The sequence below is a fragment of the Monodon monoceros genome, unplaced genomic scaffold, assembly GCF_005190385.1.
Source record: "Monodon monoceros isolate NGI ecotype Baffin Bay Population unplaced genomic scaffold, NGI_Narwhal_1 Super_Scaffold_2, whole genome shotgun sequence".
Taxonomy (NCBI): Eukaryota; Metazoa; Chordata; class Mammalia; order Artiodactyla; family Monodontidae; genus Monodon; species Monodon monoceros.
In genome coordinates this window covers 15,854,525-15,872,159 of record NW_021703776.1, presented here as the reverse complement: position 1 = coordinate 15,872,159, position 17,635 = coordinate 15,854,525, and the positions used below count along the sequence as shown (strand labels likewise).

Below are 17,635 nucleotides of genomic sequence, written 5' to 3'. Positions count from 1 at the left end.
CACTTGAGAAGAAAGTGTATTCTTTTGTTTTTCGATGGAATGTCCTATAAATATCCATTAAGTCCATCTTGTTTAATGTAACATTTAAAGCTTGTGTGCCTTATTTATTTTCCTTTTGGATGATCTGTCCATTGGTGAAAGTGGGGTGTTAAAGCCCCCTATTATTACTGTGTTACTGTCAATTTCCACTTTTATGGTTGTTAGCATTTGCCTTATGTATTGAGGTGCTATGTTGGGTGCATAAATATTTACAATTGTTATATCTTCTTCTTGGATTGATCCCTTGATCATTATGTAGTGTCCTTCTTTATCTCTTGTAATAGTCTTTTATTTTTTTTTATTTTTATTTTTTTTGTGGTACGCGGGCCTCTCACCGCTGTGGCCTCTCCCATTGCGGAGCACAGGCTCCGGACGCGCAGGCTCAGCGGCCATGGCTCACGGGCCCAGCCACTCCGCGGCATGTGGGATCTTCCCGGATGGGGCACGAACCCGTGTCCCCTGCATCGGCAGGCAGACTCTCAACCACTGCGCCACCAGGGAAGCCCAATAGTCTTTATTTTAAAGTCTATTTTGTCTGATATGAGAACTGCTACTCCAGCTTTCTTTTTTCATTTGCATGGAGTATCTTGTTCCAACACCTCACTTTCAGTCTGCACATGTCCCTAGGTCTGAAGTGGGTCTCTTGTAGACAGCATATATATGGGTCTTGTTTTGCATCCATTCAGCCAGTCTATGCCTTTTGCTTGGAGCATATTTAATCCATTTACATCTAAGGTAATAATCGTTATGTATGTCCCTATTACCATTTTCTTAATTGTTTTGGGTTTGTTATTGTAGGTCTTTTCCTTGTCTTGTGTTTCCTGTCTAGAGAAGTTCCTTTAGCATTTGTTGTAAAGCTCGTTTGGTGATGCTGAATTCTCTTCATTTTTGCTTGTCTGTAAAGGTTTTAATTTCTCCATCAAATCTGAATGAGATCCTTGCTGGGGAGAGTAATCTTGGTTGTAGGGTTTTCCCTTCATCACTTTAAACATGTCCTGTCACTCCCTTCTGGCTTGCCAAGTTTCTGTTGAAAGATGAGCTGTTAATCTTATGGGGATTCCCTTGTATGTTATTTGTTGCTTTTCCCTTGCTGCTTTTAATATGTTTTCTTTGTATTTAATTTTTGATAGTTTGATTAATATGTGTCTTGGAGTGTTTATCCTTGGATTTAGTCTGTATGGGACTCTCTGTGCTTCCTGGACTTGATTAACTATTTCCTTTCCCATATTAGGGAATTTTTCAAATATAATCTCTTCAAATATTTTCTCAGTCCCTTTCTTTTTCTCTTCTTCTCTGGGACCCCTATAATTCAAATGTTGGTGCGTTTAATGTTGTCCCAGAGGTCTCTGAGACTGTCCTCAATTCTTTTCATTCTTTCTCGTTTACTGCGCTCTGTGGTAGTTACTTCCACTATTTTACCTTCCAGGTCACTTATCCGTTCTTCTGCCTCAGTTATTCTGCTATTAATTCCTTCTTGAGTATTTTTAATTTCATTTACTGTGTTGTTCATCATTGTTTGTTTGCTCTTTAGTTCTTCTAGGTCCTTGTTAAATGTTTCTTGTATTTTCTCCATTCTATTTCCAAGATTTTGGATCATCTTGTCTATCATTAGTCTGAATTCTTTTTCAAGTAGAGTGCCTATTTCCTCTTCATTTGTTTGGTCTGGTGGGTTTTTACTTTGCTCCTTCATCTGCTGTGTATTTCTCTGTCTTCTCATTTTGTTTAACATACTGTGTTTGGGGTCTCCTTTTTGCAGGCTGCAGGTTTATAGGTCCTACTGTATTTGGTGTCTGCCCTCAGCGGGTAAGGTTGGTTCAGTGGGTTGTGTAGGTTTCCTGGTAGAGTGGACTGGTGCTTGTGTTCTGGTGGATGAGGCTGGATCTTGTCTTTCTGTAGGCAGGACCACATCTGGTGGTGTGTTTTGGGGTGTCTGTGAACTTAGTATGATTTTAGGCAGCGTCTCGGCTAATGGGTGGGGTTGTGTTCCTGTCTTGCTAATTGTTTGGCATGGGGTGTCCAGCACTGGAGCCTGCTTGTCGTTGGGTGGAGCTGGGTCTTAGCATTGAGACGAAGATCTCTGGGAGAGCTCTCGCCGATTGATAATACGTGGCGTCCGGAGGTCTCTGGTGGTCCAATGTCCTGAACTTGGCTCTCCCACCTCAGAGGCTCAGGCCTGATACTTGGCCAGAGCACCAAGACCATATCAGCCACACAGCTTACATGTAAGTGGGTTAAATTCTCCAATCCAAAGGCACAGGGTGGCCAGCCTTCTGTGCTCCACTTGGTCTTCCAACCGGGCATTGTCCTCCATGCCTGGTCAATATGGATAGTCTGCTTAGGATCCAGGTCCAGCTGCATTCCCTAGAGTCTAGAAGAAGCAGCTGTCGTCCTCATCCTCTCCTATCCCTGCCGCAACTCATCACCAAATAATATATTTTTAAAGAAAAAATACCTTATCAGTTGATCTCACCCATTTTTATATGTTGTTTCACCTATGCTGAAAATCCAGACTCAGTCTGATACCAACATAATTATTTATTTACACCACACCACACAAACAACTGTCTGAATATAACAATAACAATACTATCGATAACATGGTTATGGAAAAGAGGTAATGTGTTTTGGGGGAAGTTCTTGTTATCCTATAAGTATATCCCAATAGGGCTATAAAAAATCATTACTGTGGGGCTTCCCTGGTGGCGCATTGGTTGAGAGTCTGCCTGCCGATGCAGGGGACACGGGTTCGTGCCCCGGTCCGGGAAGATCTCACATGCTGTGGAGCAGCTGGGCCCGTGAGCTATGGCCGCTGAGCCTGCGCGTCCAGAGTCTGTGCTCCGCAACAGGAGAGGCCACAACAGTGAGAGACCCGCATACCACAAAAAAAATAATAATAATAATAATTACTGTGTTTAAAAGTAAAGTAGTCATAAAATAGATAAACAACAAGGACCTACTACTGCTGTATAGCACAGGGAACAATATTCAATACCTTGTAATAACCTATAATGGAAAAGAATCTGAAAAAGAATATATATATTCAGTTATATACATATAACTGAATCACTTTGCTGTAGACCTGAAAGTAACACAACCTTATAATTTAAATATACTTCAATTTAAAAAAGAGGTTTTAAAAAAAAGAAAGTAAAGTAGTCAAATGAGTAAAGTAAAAAGTCAAATGAAAGACTGCCTCTCTGAGTGGTTATGCCACCAACTGGACACATTATTGCATTAATATTTTACTTTTAATTTTTAGTAATTTCTTCTTTCATTTTAATTTTGCTTTATAACTATATAAAATATTTATATAAGTTCAAAACTAAATCTCCACAACAAAGTATACTCACAGAAGTCTAGGTTCCATCCCTGTCCTCTCCTTATGTATTCTTCACACACTCCCTCCCCCAACTACTGGTAACCATTTTGTTCTGGATTTTATGGTTTATCCTTCTATTTCTTAAAAATATGGGCCAAGGGCTTCCCTGGTGGTGCAGTGGTTGGGGTCCGCCTGCCGATGCAGGGGACGTGGGTTCGTGCCCCAGTCCAGGAAGATCCCATGTGCCGCAGAGCGGCTGGGCCCGTGAGCCGTGCCTGCTGAGCCTGCACGTCCAGAGCCTGTGCTCCACAACGGGAGAGGCCACAACAGTGAGAGGCCCGCGTACCGCAAAAAAAAAAAAAATATATGGGCCAAAATGTGTATTTACTTATACCACTCCCTTTCTTATTAGCACACTGTAGACATATTTCTCTATAACTTGGAGATTGCTCCATAGTAGTATAAAAAGATATTCCTCATTCCTTCTTTTTTCTTTCTCATTCCTTTTTATAGTTGCATGGCATTCCATTCTATGGATGCACCATAGTTTGTTTACCTAATCTCCTAGTGATGAACATTTGGGCTGTTTTTAGGTTTTTTTCCAAATAATGATGCAATGAACAGCCTTGTGAATATATCTCTTCATGCTTTTCCTAGTGCATTTATGGAATAGATCCTTAGAAGTAGAGTTGCCGAGTAAAAAAGCAACTACTTACATAATTTTGTTAGATACTTATATACTTTGTTAGGTAATTTTGTTAGAAACTCCCCTCTATAAGGTTTGTATGCTAATCAGCATTGCATTAGAGTGACTATTTTCTCATAAGTTTGCCATGTGTTATCAAACTTTTTTTACTTTTTTGCTAGTTTGATAGATGAGAAATGGTGTTTCTGTATACTTTTATTTTGCATCTTTCTATTTATAGGTGACACTGAGCATCTTTTACAAATGCTTAAGAGATACCTACACTTTTTTTGGTAGGGTTGTTGGCCTTTTTCTTCTTATTTTAGAAGCTTTTTATATATTAGTGATACTAACTCCTTTTCTTTGATATAAGTTATAAATATTTTTCTAGTTTGTCATTGTCATTTTATTTTGCTTAAGGTTTTCTTTGCCATGTAAATTTTTTAACATAATCAAATTATCAATCTTTTCATCACTGCTTCTGGACATTAAATCAGAGAAGCTGCTTGTTCACTTGTGTTTCTTCTGGCACTTGAATGGTTCCATATTTCACATTTAATTCTTTGATCCACTTGGAATTTACCCTGCTATGTGAGTAAAGTGGGGATTTTTTTTCTCTTAGCTCTTTTTATCTCAATCTCCTCTTCAACTCTAAGCACTTTATTCATTTCCATAACTACTGGATCACTTTTATCCATTCAACAAATCTCCATGGAAGATTTAATTAAATATCTTAGTCTCATATTTGCTTTCTTCTTTTACCTCAGTGAAAACTGCTTCATAGTTTATAACTAATGATATAAAATGCTCACTGTAAAAAATCAAATAAAGGCATAAGGAAAAAAGTAAACGTTACCTGGTATCCTATTATTCTACAATAATCATGCTAACATTTTTTCACCACGCTTCTGAGTCCCTGTTTATCACATATATATACTGTTGTTTGTGTTCTAAAAGTACTTCATATTTTAGGGTCTCATTTACCTTATAAGTGCTTACTATTTTTTTAATGAGAAGTATTTTTATTTGACAGTTTGGTTTTCTCCTCAGATTTTCTAATACTTAAAGCCTTTAATATTAACACTTTAGGGATCCATTTCAACAGGATGTTTATTTTGTATTAAGCACTGCGCTATGTGATAGGAATGTAATATGGAATATAAGTACACAGAGATGCTTTCTCTAGAGCCTAATGGGAGATACAGCGAGGCAGGGAGGTGAGCCAGTACAATGCAGTGGGGTAAGGACTGAAACTGGGAACATGTCAGAGTTTTGTGGGAGCAGATAGAGGATATCATACCCATATTTGAGTGTGTGTATGGGGAAGGAGGCGTCAAGGAACACTTTATTTCTAAAGTGAGAATGGAAAGATGAGTATGACTTTTCCAGATGAACAGGGGATATAGACATGTGTTTCAGGTATTTGTAAATACTGAGAAGAAGGAGGATGATTCATTCAGGAACAAAAGCTCAAGGACAGAAATTTAAAAAATTAAAAAGGAAAGAAATGATTGCTAAAGAGAGGAAGGGACCAGAGAAGTCAGGTTGGGACTGTATCCTGAGAGTAACAGGGGTAAGAAGAGTGGAAGAATTGTTAAGACCAGTGCTCCCATCTTAACAACTAAAGAAGCCAGAGGTATTGTTTAAAATTCAAGCTTGCCCCATACAGAGAACCTCTGCTGGACAAGAGGGAAACTGGAAAAGCTTTCAGTGGTTCATGGAACTGGAGTGACAATTTTTAAACTTAAAGATTCTCAACCCAAGCATCCTATGGAAGATTTACTTAGTTATGCAGTTGCAGGGAAGCTGGGGAACTAGGTCTAAGCTTCAAAAAGCACAGGTCAAAATATCCTTCATATTTCTGGAAACATATCTTAGGAAACAAAGACCACCTGGGGGGAGAGAACATGCTACCAACAGAGGCAGGTCTTCCTTCCCATGAAGACATTCACCAGATTGTGCAGTTTCATGTGGCGGGAGGCTAAAGAGCTTGTCTGAAAGCCACTGGAGGACAGAGAAAGATAACCTCAATATTTCAGGGCTAAGGCGACAAAGACCCTCCAACTTCTCAATTAAAGGCCTGGGAGAAGCATGCCTTAAAAAAGGGGAGGGGCTTCCCTGGTGGCGCAGTGGTTGAGGGTCCGCCTGCCGATGCGGGGGACGCGGGTTCATGCCCCGGTCCGGGAGGATCCCGCATGCTGCGGAGTGGCTGGGCCCGTGGGCCATGGCTGCTGGGCCTGCGCGTCCGGAGCCTGTGCTCCGCGGCGGGAGAGGCCACAACAGTGAGAGGCCTGCGTACCGCAAAAAACAAAAAAAAACAGAAAAAAAAAAGGGGGGAGAATTAGAGATATACTGAGTCCTATTAAAACTGCAACTACCCCAAACCAACCCAATCCTAGAGTGAACTGAAATGGTCATACAAAGGGAGAGAAAAGAAACCAACAAAATACTTCATAATATGCAAATAAAATCCTATGAATCAGTAAGACATACAATTCTATAGAAAATCAACAGACGTGTAAAAGAGCATATGCCAATGGCCAATATATATATGGAAAAATGAATAATATCAATCATAAAGGAAATAAAAATTAAAGCTACAATGTGATTTGACTGAACATCCACCAGAACAGATAGAACAAAAAACAGAAAACAGCAAGTGATGCAAGGCTGTGGACAAACTGGGACTCTCATATACTATCAATGGGAGTTTAAATTGGTACAGTGACACTGGAAAACTTTTTGGCAGTGTCTACTAAAGCTAAACATATGCATACTCTATCACCTACTATATTCATTTCCTATAGCTGCCGTAACGAGTCACCACAAACTTGGTGGCTTAAAACAATATGTGTCTTATCTTGCAGTTCTGGAGGTCAGAAGTACAAATTTGGTCTCACTAAATCAAAATCAAGGTGTCAGCAGAGCTACTTTCCTTCTGGAGGTTCTAAGGGAGTTTCTACTTGACCTTTTCACCTACCTCCATTCCTTGGCTTGTGGTCCCCTTCTAGCAGTTACATCACTCCGATCACTGTTTCCACGATTACATCTCCTCTTCCGACTCTGCTACTGCCCTCTTACCCTTCTAAGGCCCTTGATGACTACACCGGGCCCACTCAGAAGATCCAGGATAATCTCTCCATCTCAAGATCTTTAAATTATATCTGCAAAATCCATTCTGCCATGTAAGGTAACACATGCAAATTTCTGGGAGGGCTATTATTCCGTCTACCACACCTACCTATTTTCCATTCCTGGGTTTATTCCCAATAAAAAAGGACAGAATTGTCACAGGTAGCATTATTTAAAATAGCTCAAAATGGGAAACCACCCAAATACCCATCTATAATATGGTGGATAAAATATAATATGGCATATTGACCGAATGGTTTATTTTACAACATTGGGAATGACCTACAAGGGCATGCAACAACATGGAGAACTCTTAGAAACATGGAGCGAGAGACGTCAGAAAACAAGCACAAGATTAAAACTGGATGATTTTATCTGCATAAAATAGCAATAACTGGGCTTTCCTGGTGGCGCAGTGGTTAAGAATCCACCTGCCAATGCAGGAGACACGGGTTTGAGCCCTGGTACAGGAAGATCCCACATGCTGTGGAGCAACTAAGCCCGTGTGCCACAACTACTGAGCCTGCTCTCTAGAGCCCGTGAGACACAACTACTGTAGCCCACACACCTAGAGCCCGTGCTCCTCAACAAGAGAAGTCACTGCAATAAGAAGCCTGCGCACCACAACGAAAGATTGATTCCTGCTCTCCGCAACTAGAGAAAAGCCCGCATGCAGCAACGAAGACCCACCACAGTCAAAAATAAAATAAATGAATAAAAATAAATAAATGAATTATTGCTCATTTAAATAGCAATAATTAAAGCAAAAAAAAAAAAAAAAACCCCATCTCTACAATCAGAAATTAGTGGTTACTCTTCTTAGGAGAAGAAGAGGCAGAAACTAGAAGGGGGCATGAGGGGAGCCTCTGGATTCAGGTAATATTCTGTTTCTTGATCTTGATGCTGATCTTGATCTTGGTAACACAGCTATATTGAGATTTGAAATATTCATTTAGGTATATAAGTATGATACACATACCTTTTCTTTATGAGTACAGTTGGCCCTTGAACAACACGGGTTTGAGCTGTGTGGGTCCACATACATGTGGATTTTTCAATAGTAAATACTACAGTACTACACAATCTGCAGTTGGCTGAATCTGCAGGTGTGGAACCACAGATCTGGAGAGCCAACCATAGTGATACATGGATTTTTGACTGCACAAAACGTCGGTCCTCCTAACCCCCAAACCCGCAAAGGGAGAGGCCACAATAGTGAGAGGCCCATGTACCGCAAAAAAAAAATAAAAAAGAATGCTTCAGTTGCAGGGATCAAAGTTCTAAAAGGTACTTAAAATGAGGGTGTGAGATCTATCTCCTAAGTATATATATTTAAGTTGTACATTAACTTTTAGGAAATGCATCACAGGGACTTCCCTGGTGGTGCAGTTTTTAAGAATCTGCCTGCCAACACAGGGGACACAGGTTCAATCCCTGGTCCAGGAAGATCCCACATGCCACGGAGCAACTAAGCCCTTGTGCCACAACTACTGAGTCTGTGCTCTAGAGCCGGCGAGCCACAACTACTGAGCCCACGTGCCTCAACTATTGAAGCCCTCACGCCTAGAGCCTGTGCTCTGCAATAAGAGAAGCCACTGCAATGAGGAGCCCATGCACTGCAATGAAGAGTAGTCCCCGCTCACCGCAACTAGAGAAAGCCTGTGCACCACAACGAAGACCCAATGCAGCCAAAAAAAAAAGAAATGCATCACAGTAAAATCTCATTTAACATGGACACCATTCTAACATTTTTTTTAATCTACACTAAAGTATTCATAATTGTATAGCTTGTTTATCTCCCTATTTCAAAGGAAGAGTGGACTCCCAATTTATCACTGTATCTTTCAAAAGGTAAAGATAATGAGTTTTAGCATATATTTTAAGTCTTAAAGCTTTCTATATCTTCTAATGTGCCTATCTCCTAAAGCGTTTCTCTTATTCACACTTGATTTTCTAAAGCACTACAGATACATACCATGTAGCTTTCTTAACTGTATGAATCAACTCCTTGAGTTGCTTAAGAGTTTTGATAGATTAATATTGCACAAAGGGTTTTAAATTTTTAAAACAGATTTACTTGCCAGAACATTTTAAGCATATTTCAAAAAATGTTTTTAAGTGCTTATGCTATTATAAAAGGGCACTGGCATCTTTTCTTCCTTGCTTCCTTCCTCTTTTTCTTTCGTCCTTCCTTCCAGTCAACAAGCATTTATTGAAGCCTTACTGTGTGCTAGGTACACTTTTAGCCATTGAAGATACTACTACCATGACCAATGTCTTATGGGGAATTAAATTCTAGTGGGAGGAGGGAAGAGTTCAGACTAAATAAATAAATAGTGTATTAGTAAGTGATGAGAGCTATGGAGAAAACTAAGGGGGATAAGACATTCTGGGAAAATCACATTATAAAGAAGAATTATGAAGTCACTTCCAAGAGTTCAAAATGGTAATGTTTATTTTGCTTGTTTCTATTGAGACTTGAAAAATATATGTATCATAAGCCAACAGGTTGGTGAACAAACATTATTATCTGGAAACTACGATGAGAAATAACAGACATAAAGCTTAGAAATCACCTTGGAAATAACTATCAGCCACAGATAATTAAAGCAGCACATTTCCTATAGAAGCTATTCTGAATATTCACAGTGACAAGTTCAGGCCCCTTTCCTTTTAAATAAAGTAAATTCACTGTCAAACCCCTAGATTATATTTTATTATATCTAATAGAACTTATTTTTATTAAGCATGAACATTTAAAATCAGAAGGAACATGTTTCTAACTAGGAAATTTTTCCTTTAGATATTTTCTGCCTAATATTACTTACTTAACACAACCTGTTACACTGTATATAATCTTCAACTCTGCAGATGATTGCATCTCCTTTATACTGCCTGTCTATAATTTTAAACAATTACTACAGTACACTCCAGGGACTATATGTGCTATATAAATGGATTCTGTCTCTTTCTCCAGCCTTGAAGCTGGGCAAATGCAGACCTTGTAGGCCTGCAGGGTGCAGCCCAACAGGTTCTCAGGTGTTTATCACTTTATTTTAATTTTGTAGTATTTTTCCTCAAGGAAAAGGATTAGAGAGAATATACCTGTTCCTCACACAAGACTGGGAGGAGTGCCTGTTCCTGAAAGCCAAACTAAAAAACCTCACAATTCACAGAGTATCTGGTAGAGTCTAGCCTCCGTAGTGGGAAATAATTAGCTCTAGACTAAACACTGCTCAGGTTTTGCCAATAAATCTAAAAAGCAAGATCAAAGGAACCAAATTATTTTTTAGTAACTTGACAGTACCCTAGAGTAAGAATACTTAACAGGAAGACAAAAGTATCTAGTACTAAACAAGGTAAAATTCATGTGTGATACTGAATCACAAATTATTAGACATGCAAAAAAGTAGGAAAAAATATCAATGAGGAAGAAGAAGAAAATTCAATCAACCAGACCCAGAACTGACAGAGAGGACTGAATTAGAGACAAGGGCATTTCCATTCCAGTCGCACTCCCTAGAGTTATACTCTCTTAATATCTGTGTGATTTGCTGGGATGAAGTTTACCTTATACAATTTCTACTAAAAATGTGCTAAATCAACCAATAGTAAACAATATTGGGAGATGTAATAGTTAAAGGTTTGAAATATTTCAAGTATCCTAAGGTTATGTCTTTGGTATGTTCCTACCACACTGAGAGAAAAAAATATTCAAAATGCCAATTAAGTTTACTCATTAAAGAAAGAAAATAAAATACTGTCTACAGGCCTTCCCTGGTGGCGCAGTGGTTAAGAATCCGCCTGCCAATGCAGGGGACATGGGTTCAAGCCCTGGTCCTGGAAGATCCCACATGCCGTGGAGCAACTAAGCCCGTGTGCCACAACTACTGAGCCTGTGCTCTAGAGCTCAGGAGCCACAACTACTGAGCCTGTGTGCCACAACTACTGAAGCCCGTGCACCTCGAGTCCGTGCTCTGCAACAAGAGAAGCCACCGCAATGAGAAGCCCCCGCAATGAGAAGCCCGCACACGGCAACAAAGAGTAGCCCCTGCTCGCTGCAACTAGAGAAAGCACACATGCCGCAACCAAGACCCAACGCAGCCAAAAATAAATTAATTAAATAAATAAAATTTTTTTAAAAAGAGAGTAGGAATATACCAATCTAAAAAAAAAAAAATACTGTCTACAACAACTCCAAGGTTTTGTAAAGGCTTTGAAGTGATAAAGTAAAATTTTAATGAATGCTTGAAAACAGCAACAATGAGCTTTTACATTGCTTTCTTTTATTCTAAAAACTGAGGTTTTAATGAATTTTGTAATTATGCTTATATATTTCGTAGGTCAGTTTACATCTTTGTGTTTTCCTACTGGTATGTGAGTAAATGTATTCCACAACTGGCTTATAGTGTGAAAGTTAAATATTAATTTAAACTTCATCATAACTGGTTTCATGAAAAACCATTACTTTCATACATGGAGTAAGAAACTATTGAAAGGCTGTATTTATATAATACTATATTTGAATATTTGAAAAACTACCTCCTAAAACTGATAAATCAGACATTTTTCAAAACTAAAAACTTTCGTCATTTGGAAGATACTGTAAGAAAATGTAAAGGCAAACCACAGACAGGGGACTATATTTGTAAAACATACATCTGAGAAAGGACTTGGAATCAGATATATAAGGATATTTTAAGACTCAATAATAAGAGGACAAGCAATAAGCTAAAAAAATTAAATAAAACTAAAAAGTCAGTCACTTTGACGAACACTTAACCAAAGAAGATATACAGATGGGAAATAAACCTATGAAAATCTAGTCATTACTAGTCTTTACACTAGTGAAGTTAAAACCACAATGAAATTTCACTGAACACTCACAAGAATGGCTAAAATTAAAATGACAGGGCTTCCCTGGTGGCACAGTGGTTGGGAGTCCGCCTGCCGATGCAGGGAACGCGGGTTCGTGTCCCGGTCTGGGAGGATCCCACATGCCGCGGAGCGGCTGGGCCCATGGGCCGTGGCCGCTGGGCCCGCGCGTCCGGAGCCTGTGTCCGCGGCGGGAGGGGCCGCAGAGGTGAGAGGCCCGCGTACCGCAAAAAAAAAAAAAAAAAAAAAAAAGACAATATCACGGATTGATGAAAATATAGAAGAATTATCATACATTGTTGATGGGGATGAAAAATGGTACATCTATCTTGGGAAACAGTTCAGCAGTTTTTTAAAGTTAAACATATACTTATCAAATGATCAGGAAATTCCACTCTACGTGTTTACCCAAGAGAATTAAGACATATGTCTACAAAAGACCTGTATGTAAATGACTGTAGTAGCTTTATTCATAATAACCCCAAACTGTAATAAACCAGTTATTCCCCCAACTGGAGAATAGATAAATTGTGTATATCTACACAATGAAATTCTAATCAGCAATAAAAAGAAATGGACTACTGGTACATGCAACAACATGAATAAACCTTAAAACCTTAAAATAACTACGTTGCTATACAAGAACTCATACTGCATGATTCCAGTTTTATGAAAATCTAGGAAAAGCTAACTGATACAGACAGAAAGCTTATCATTAGCTGCCAGAGGTAGGAATAGGAGATTAACTATAAGAGTACACTAGGGACATGGGGGTGGGGTGTTGGTGATAGAAATGTTCTATATCTTTTTTTTTTTTTTGCGGTACGCGGGCCCCTCACCGCTGTGGCCTCTCCCGTTGCAGAGCACAGGCTCCGGACGTGCAGGCTCAGCAGCCATGGCTCACGGGCATGGCTCTCCGCGGCATGTGGGATCCACTCCGACCGGGGCACGAACCCGCGTCCCCTGCATCGGCAGGCGGACTCTCAACCACTGCGCCACCAGGGAAGCCCTGTTCTATATCTTAATTGTGATGGTGGTTATAAGGATGTAAACATCTGTCAAAAATTCATAGAATTTTCTGCTCAAAGTTGGTGAATTTTATATATGTAAATTACATCTCAAAAAAGCTGCCCAAAACAGATACCTAAAGCAGGGAGGAGAAGCACAGTATTCTTTGAGTAGGGTGATTTGTAGAAGTAAATAGAATGAATCAGTCCTAAATAAACCCTCTGCTTAAGTTCTGTCTGGGCACACACGAATGAAGACCTTCTCTGTGGTCACTGCCTTGCTGCACACTCCTTTAGAAGTAGAAGTAGGGAAGCAAGGCAGTGTGGTTAATTCATTCTGGAGTTGTCAGGGACTAAATAATGTTTACATTACTAGGTACTTTCAGTAAATGTGAATAACAACTACATACAAACTCTCAAAACACTTTTAAAAGGCCTAGGTACATTCAATGCTCTTACATTCAGTGATTAGACAAAAACACTTATATGATATTAGCTAGTTTGTATACTTCATTGTTTAGAACTACCCTGTGCCATTATTTCATGACAAAAACAAACTAAGAAAAATTTGTTGGATTATATTTGGTTAAGCAACTTTTAATTCATGATGTGGGTATTTCAGCTGTTCATTCATCAAATCTTCATTTTAACAATAAAGGAAAAGCTATAAGGTCTCTGCCTTTTAATATCTCTTTGTTAGGAATTAAAATACTCTACAAGCTTTAACTAAATTCTTCAACATCAATCACCCTTTACATAGGAAAAATTCAGGTTCCTCTGACTGAATTATGGAGAATTAACTTATTCTTCTGGAGCATTTTATTTCACATCCTAAGTATTTTAAAAGTGTAAAAAAAGAATTTATTGCTTATATAACTGAATATATAGGTAACATAAGAAATGACAATTAGCCAGAAGTTTTTAAAAGATGTTTTATAAACTAATAGAGCAAAACTTCTTGATATTAAATTTTAAAGTAACTGAAAAACTGTGAAATCAACTTGCAAAATAAATACTGTACTTACAGTTTGTTGCTGTCTGAAACTGAGAAGAAAGTGCCTGAGTAACTGAATTCCAAAACGTGTATAAAATTTCAGCATGTCCATCCTATGACCCAAACAAAGGGGATGTATTATTTTTTTTTAATTACAATGGATAAGACATAGCATCGAAAAAGTATTAAAAATGTATTTAAGTCTATCGAACAATGGAATTATTAAGTAACTAAGTAGAAATATATAGATGAGTCAAATCATGTCTCATGTCATCATCCTTCTCTGCTACATACTAGCTGTGTGAGCTTGGGCAAGTTGCTAAATCATTCTGTGCCTCCCTGCCCTCTGTAAAATGGAGATAACAGTACCCACACTGCAGGATTATTACAAGGATTTTAAAAGTTTATTAAAGTAAACTCTTGGGACAGTTCTTGACATATAATAAATCTTCAGTGAATGTTATTATTATTACAATTATTATCATCATCATTTTATATACAGAAGGCAATTTTTGTTACCATAAGAAAATGAAGAACAAGCATGCTTAGACCAAGAGTGACCACCAAGATACAATTCACCAATTACGAAAGAGAACTGCCTGAAGTATAGACACAATTTTGTTTTTGTTTTTTTAAGTCACAGGAATTCCTATTACTCAGCTTAGCAGCATACTGTCACTCAACTATTAATACATATTTTAGAAAGTAATTACTAAAAGGAAAAGATAAATATTAGTTTAAGTGTCATTTGTTAAAACCGGACAAAGTATTTTAATACTGTTAAAAGAAAATGACACTTACAGAAATTTTACCAAGCTCTTTAAGGTACTTCTACATGTGTGATAATATTATATCAAATTGCCGTTATTCTATTTTTGAAGTACAACAATGCCAATTACACATGGTTCACCCTAGTAACATAAATATGTATAATGTTCAAATATGACTACTGTCATAAAAAAGAATAATTAGGAAATTCATTCATTCTGCTTTAGTTTTGTACTTGCAAAGAATGAAATTCTACTTTTCAAGGTTATAAGAAAGACAATGAGCAATGAAAAATACTGATTTCTCATTTTTATGCCTATGCACATATCTATTTTCCTTGTTATTTGTTTCTTTAATAAGTTTTGTTTTGAATTCAAATGGATATTGTGTATCATAAAAAGGCAAATCAAATAATTGCTAATTTCTTATGCAGTGATCACAAAATAGATTCAGATTACCAAGATTTTATGCAATATGTGTATTGTATATCATACACTTTAAAGTGGATGTTTTTCCAACAAGGACCTACAGCACAGAGAACTATATTCAATATCTTGTAATAACTTGCAATGGGAAAGAATCTGAAAAAGAATATATATACATATATAAATAAATGAGTCACTTTGCTGTACTGAAACTAACACAACATTGTTAATCAATTATACTTTAGTAAAAAAAATAAAGTGAATGTTTTTCATCATATTAAAGAACCATTTTAATACATCACATTAACAAAATGAAGGACAAAACCACGATTATCTCAACTGATGCACAAAAACGCATTTGACAAAATTCAACACACTTTCATGATAAAACCACTCAACAAGCTAGGAACAAGCTAGGTAATTACCTCAATATATTAAAGGTCATATATGAAAAGTCTACAGATAACAACATAATGGTAAAAATCTGAAAGATGCAGGAAATTTGGTGACTATATATGCTTCTACATACACACACATACATACACTTTAAAAAGTAAACTTGGGTCAATCTTGCTTAAGCATACAAATACAAAATTCTCACATATAATAGCAAATTGATTTCAGTATTTGAATTATCTACCTCAACAAGTAGGATTTATGTCAGCAAGGTACCTATCATTAAATATTAGGAAATATATTAATATAAGAGCCCAATGTCTCCAGAAGGAAATCTACAGGATCATTTAGCTGAGTTAATAAAAGGCAATTAATACCCTTTAATTAACAAAATAATACCCAGTCCTCATATGTTTTAAGTTCATAGAAAACAATGCATGAAACGATTCTTATACTTTTAAAATTATGATAAAAATCACAAAATTTACCATCTTTACTGCTTTTAAGTGTACAGCAGTGTTAACTCTATGTACCTTGATGTGCAAAAGATCTCTGGAACTTTCTCATCTTGTAAAACTGAAACTCTAAACCCATTGAGCAACAACTCCCATTTTCTTTCTCCCCCCAGCCCTTGGAAACTACCTATCTACTTTCTGTTTCTAAGAATGTGACTACTTGAGATACCTCATGTGAGTGGAATTATACAATATTTGTTTTTTTGTGTGACTAGATTATTTCATTTAGCATGATGTCCTTAAGTTTCATCCATCTTTAGCATGTAACAGAATTTCCTTCTTTTTTAAAGACTTAATAATATTCCATTACATGTATGTATATACGTGTGTGTCTGTGTATCACATTTTCTTTATCCCTTCATCCATCGTCAGACACTTGGATCGCTTCTATCACTTGGCTATTATGAATAATGCTGCAATGAACATGGCTGGGCAAATCTCTCTTCAAGATCCTGTTTTCAATTCTTTTGGATATACTGTGTATCTCCAGAAGTGAGATCGCTGGATCATACATTAATTCTGTTTTTAATTTTTTTGAGGAACCTCCACAGTTTTTCTTAGCAGCCGCATGATTTCACATTTCTATTAACAATATACAAGGGTTCCAATTTCTCCACGTCCTCACCAACACCTGTTTTCTGTTTTGGAAATAGTCATCCTAATGAGTACAGGGATATCTCTTTATGATTCTGATTTGTACTTCCTGATGATTAGTGGTATTGATCATCTTTTAATATGCTTGTTGGTCATTTGTATGTCTTCTTCAGACAAATATCTATTCAAGTCCTTCACACATTTTTTTAGTTGAGTTGGGTGGTTTGTTGTTGTTGAGTTGTAGGAGTTCTTTGTATATTATGGACATCAACCCCTTACCAGATATATAGTTTGCAAATATTGTCTCTCATTCTGTAGGTTGCCTTTTCATTCTGTTAATTGTTTCCTTTGTCACACAGAAGTTTTGAAGTTTGGTGTAGTCCCATTTGTCAATTTCACTTTTTGTTGCCTGTGATTTTGTGTCATATCCATGAAATCACTGCCAAGTCCAATGTCATGAAGATTTCCCAATTTTCTACTCTGAATTTTATAATTTTAGGTCTTACATTTAGGGCTTTAATTCATTTTGAATTTTTGAATACGGTTTAAGGTAAGGGTCCAATTTCTTTCGTTCACACATGAATATCCAGTTTTTCCAGCATCATTTGTTGAAGAGACTGGTAATATAAAGTTTGTGTGACCCTTTTTATTCTATATACCATTATTTGTCTTATTTTATCTGAAATTAATACTGTCGCTATTGCTTTCACTTGAGAAATGTTTATCAGTCTATTTATTTTTATTCTTGTCATGTCACTGTTTTTTGACTCTTATAAACAAAGTATTCTATTTTTAAACACTGTTTTACCTTTTAATAAGAAATTATAAACCAAATATGTTTAATTAATAGGTTGTTTCTGCTTTTATCATCTCATTTTATGCTTTC

The 17,635-nt window shown here is 37.3% G+C and overlaps 1 protein-coding gene across 1 annotated transcript in view; it reads right to left on the bottom strand.

The window, feature by feature from the left end:
* Nucleotides 1–17,635, bottom strand: part of COG5 (component of oligomeric golgi complex 5) — a 284,211-nt gene that overhangs the window by 92,925 nt on the left and 173,651 nt on the right. Inside the window, exon 11 of the mRNA XM_029233621.1 lies at nucleotides 14,083–14,164. Coding sequence (XP_029089454.1) covers nucleotides 14,083–14,164 — 82 coding nt within the window. The remainder of the gene's footprint in view (nucleotides 1–14,082; nucleotides 14,165–17,635) is intronic.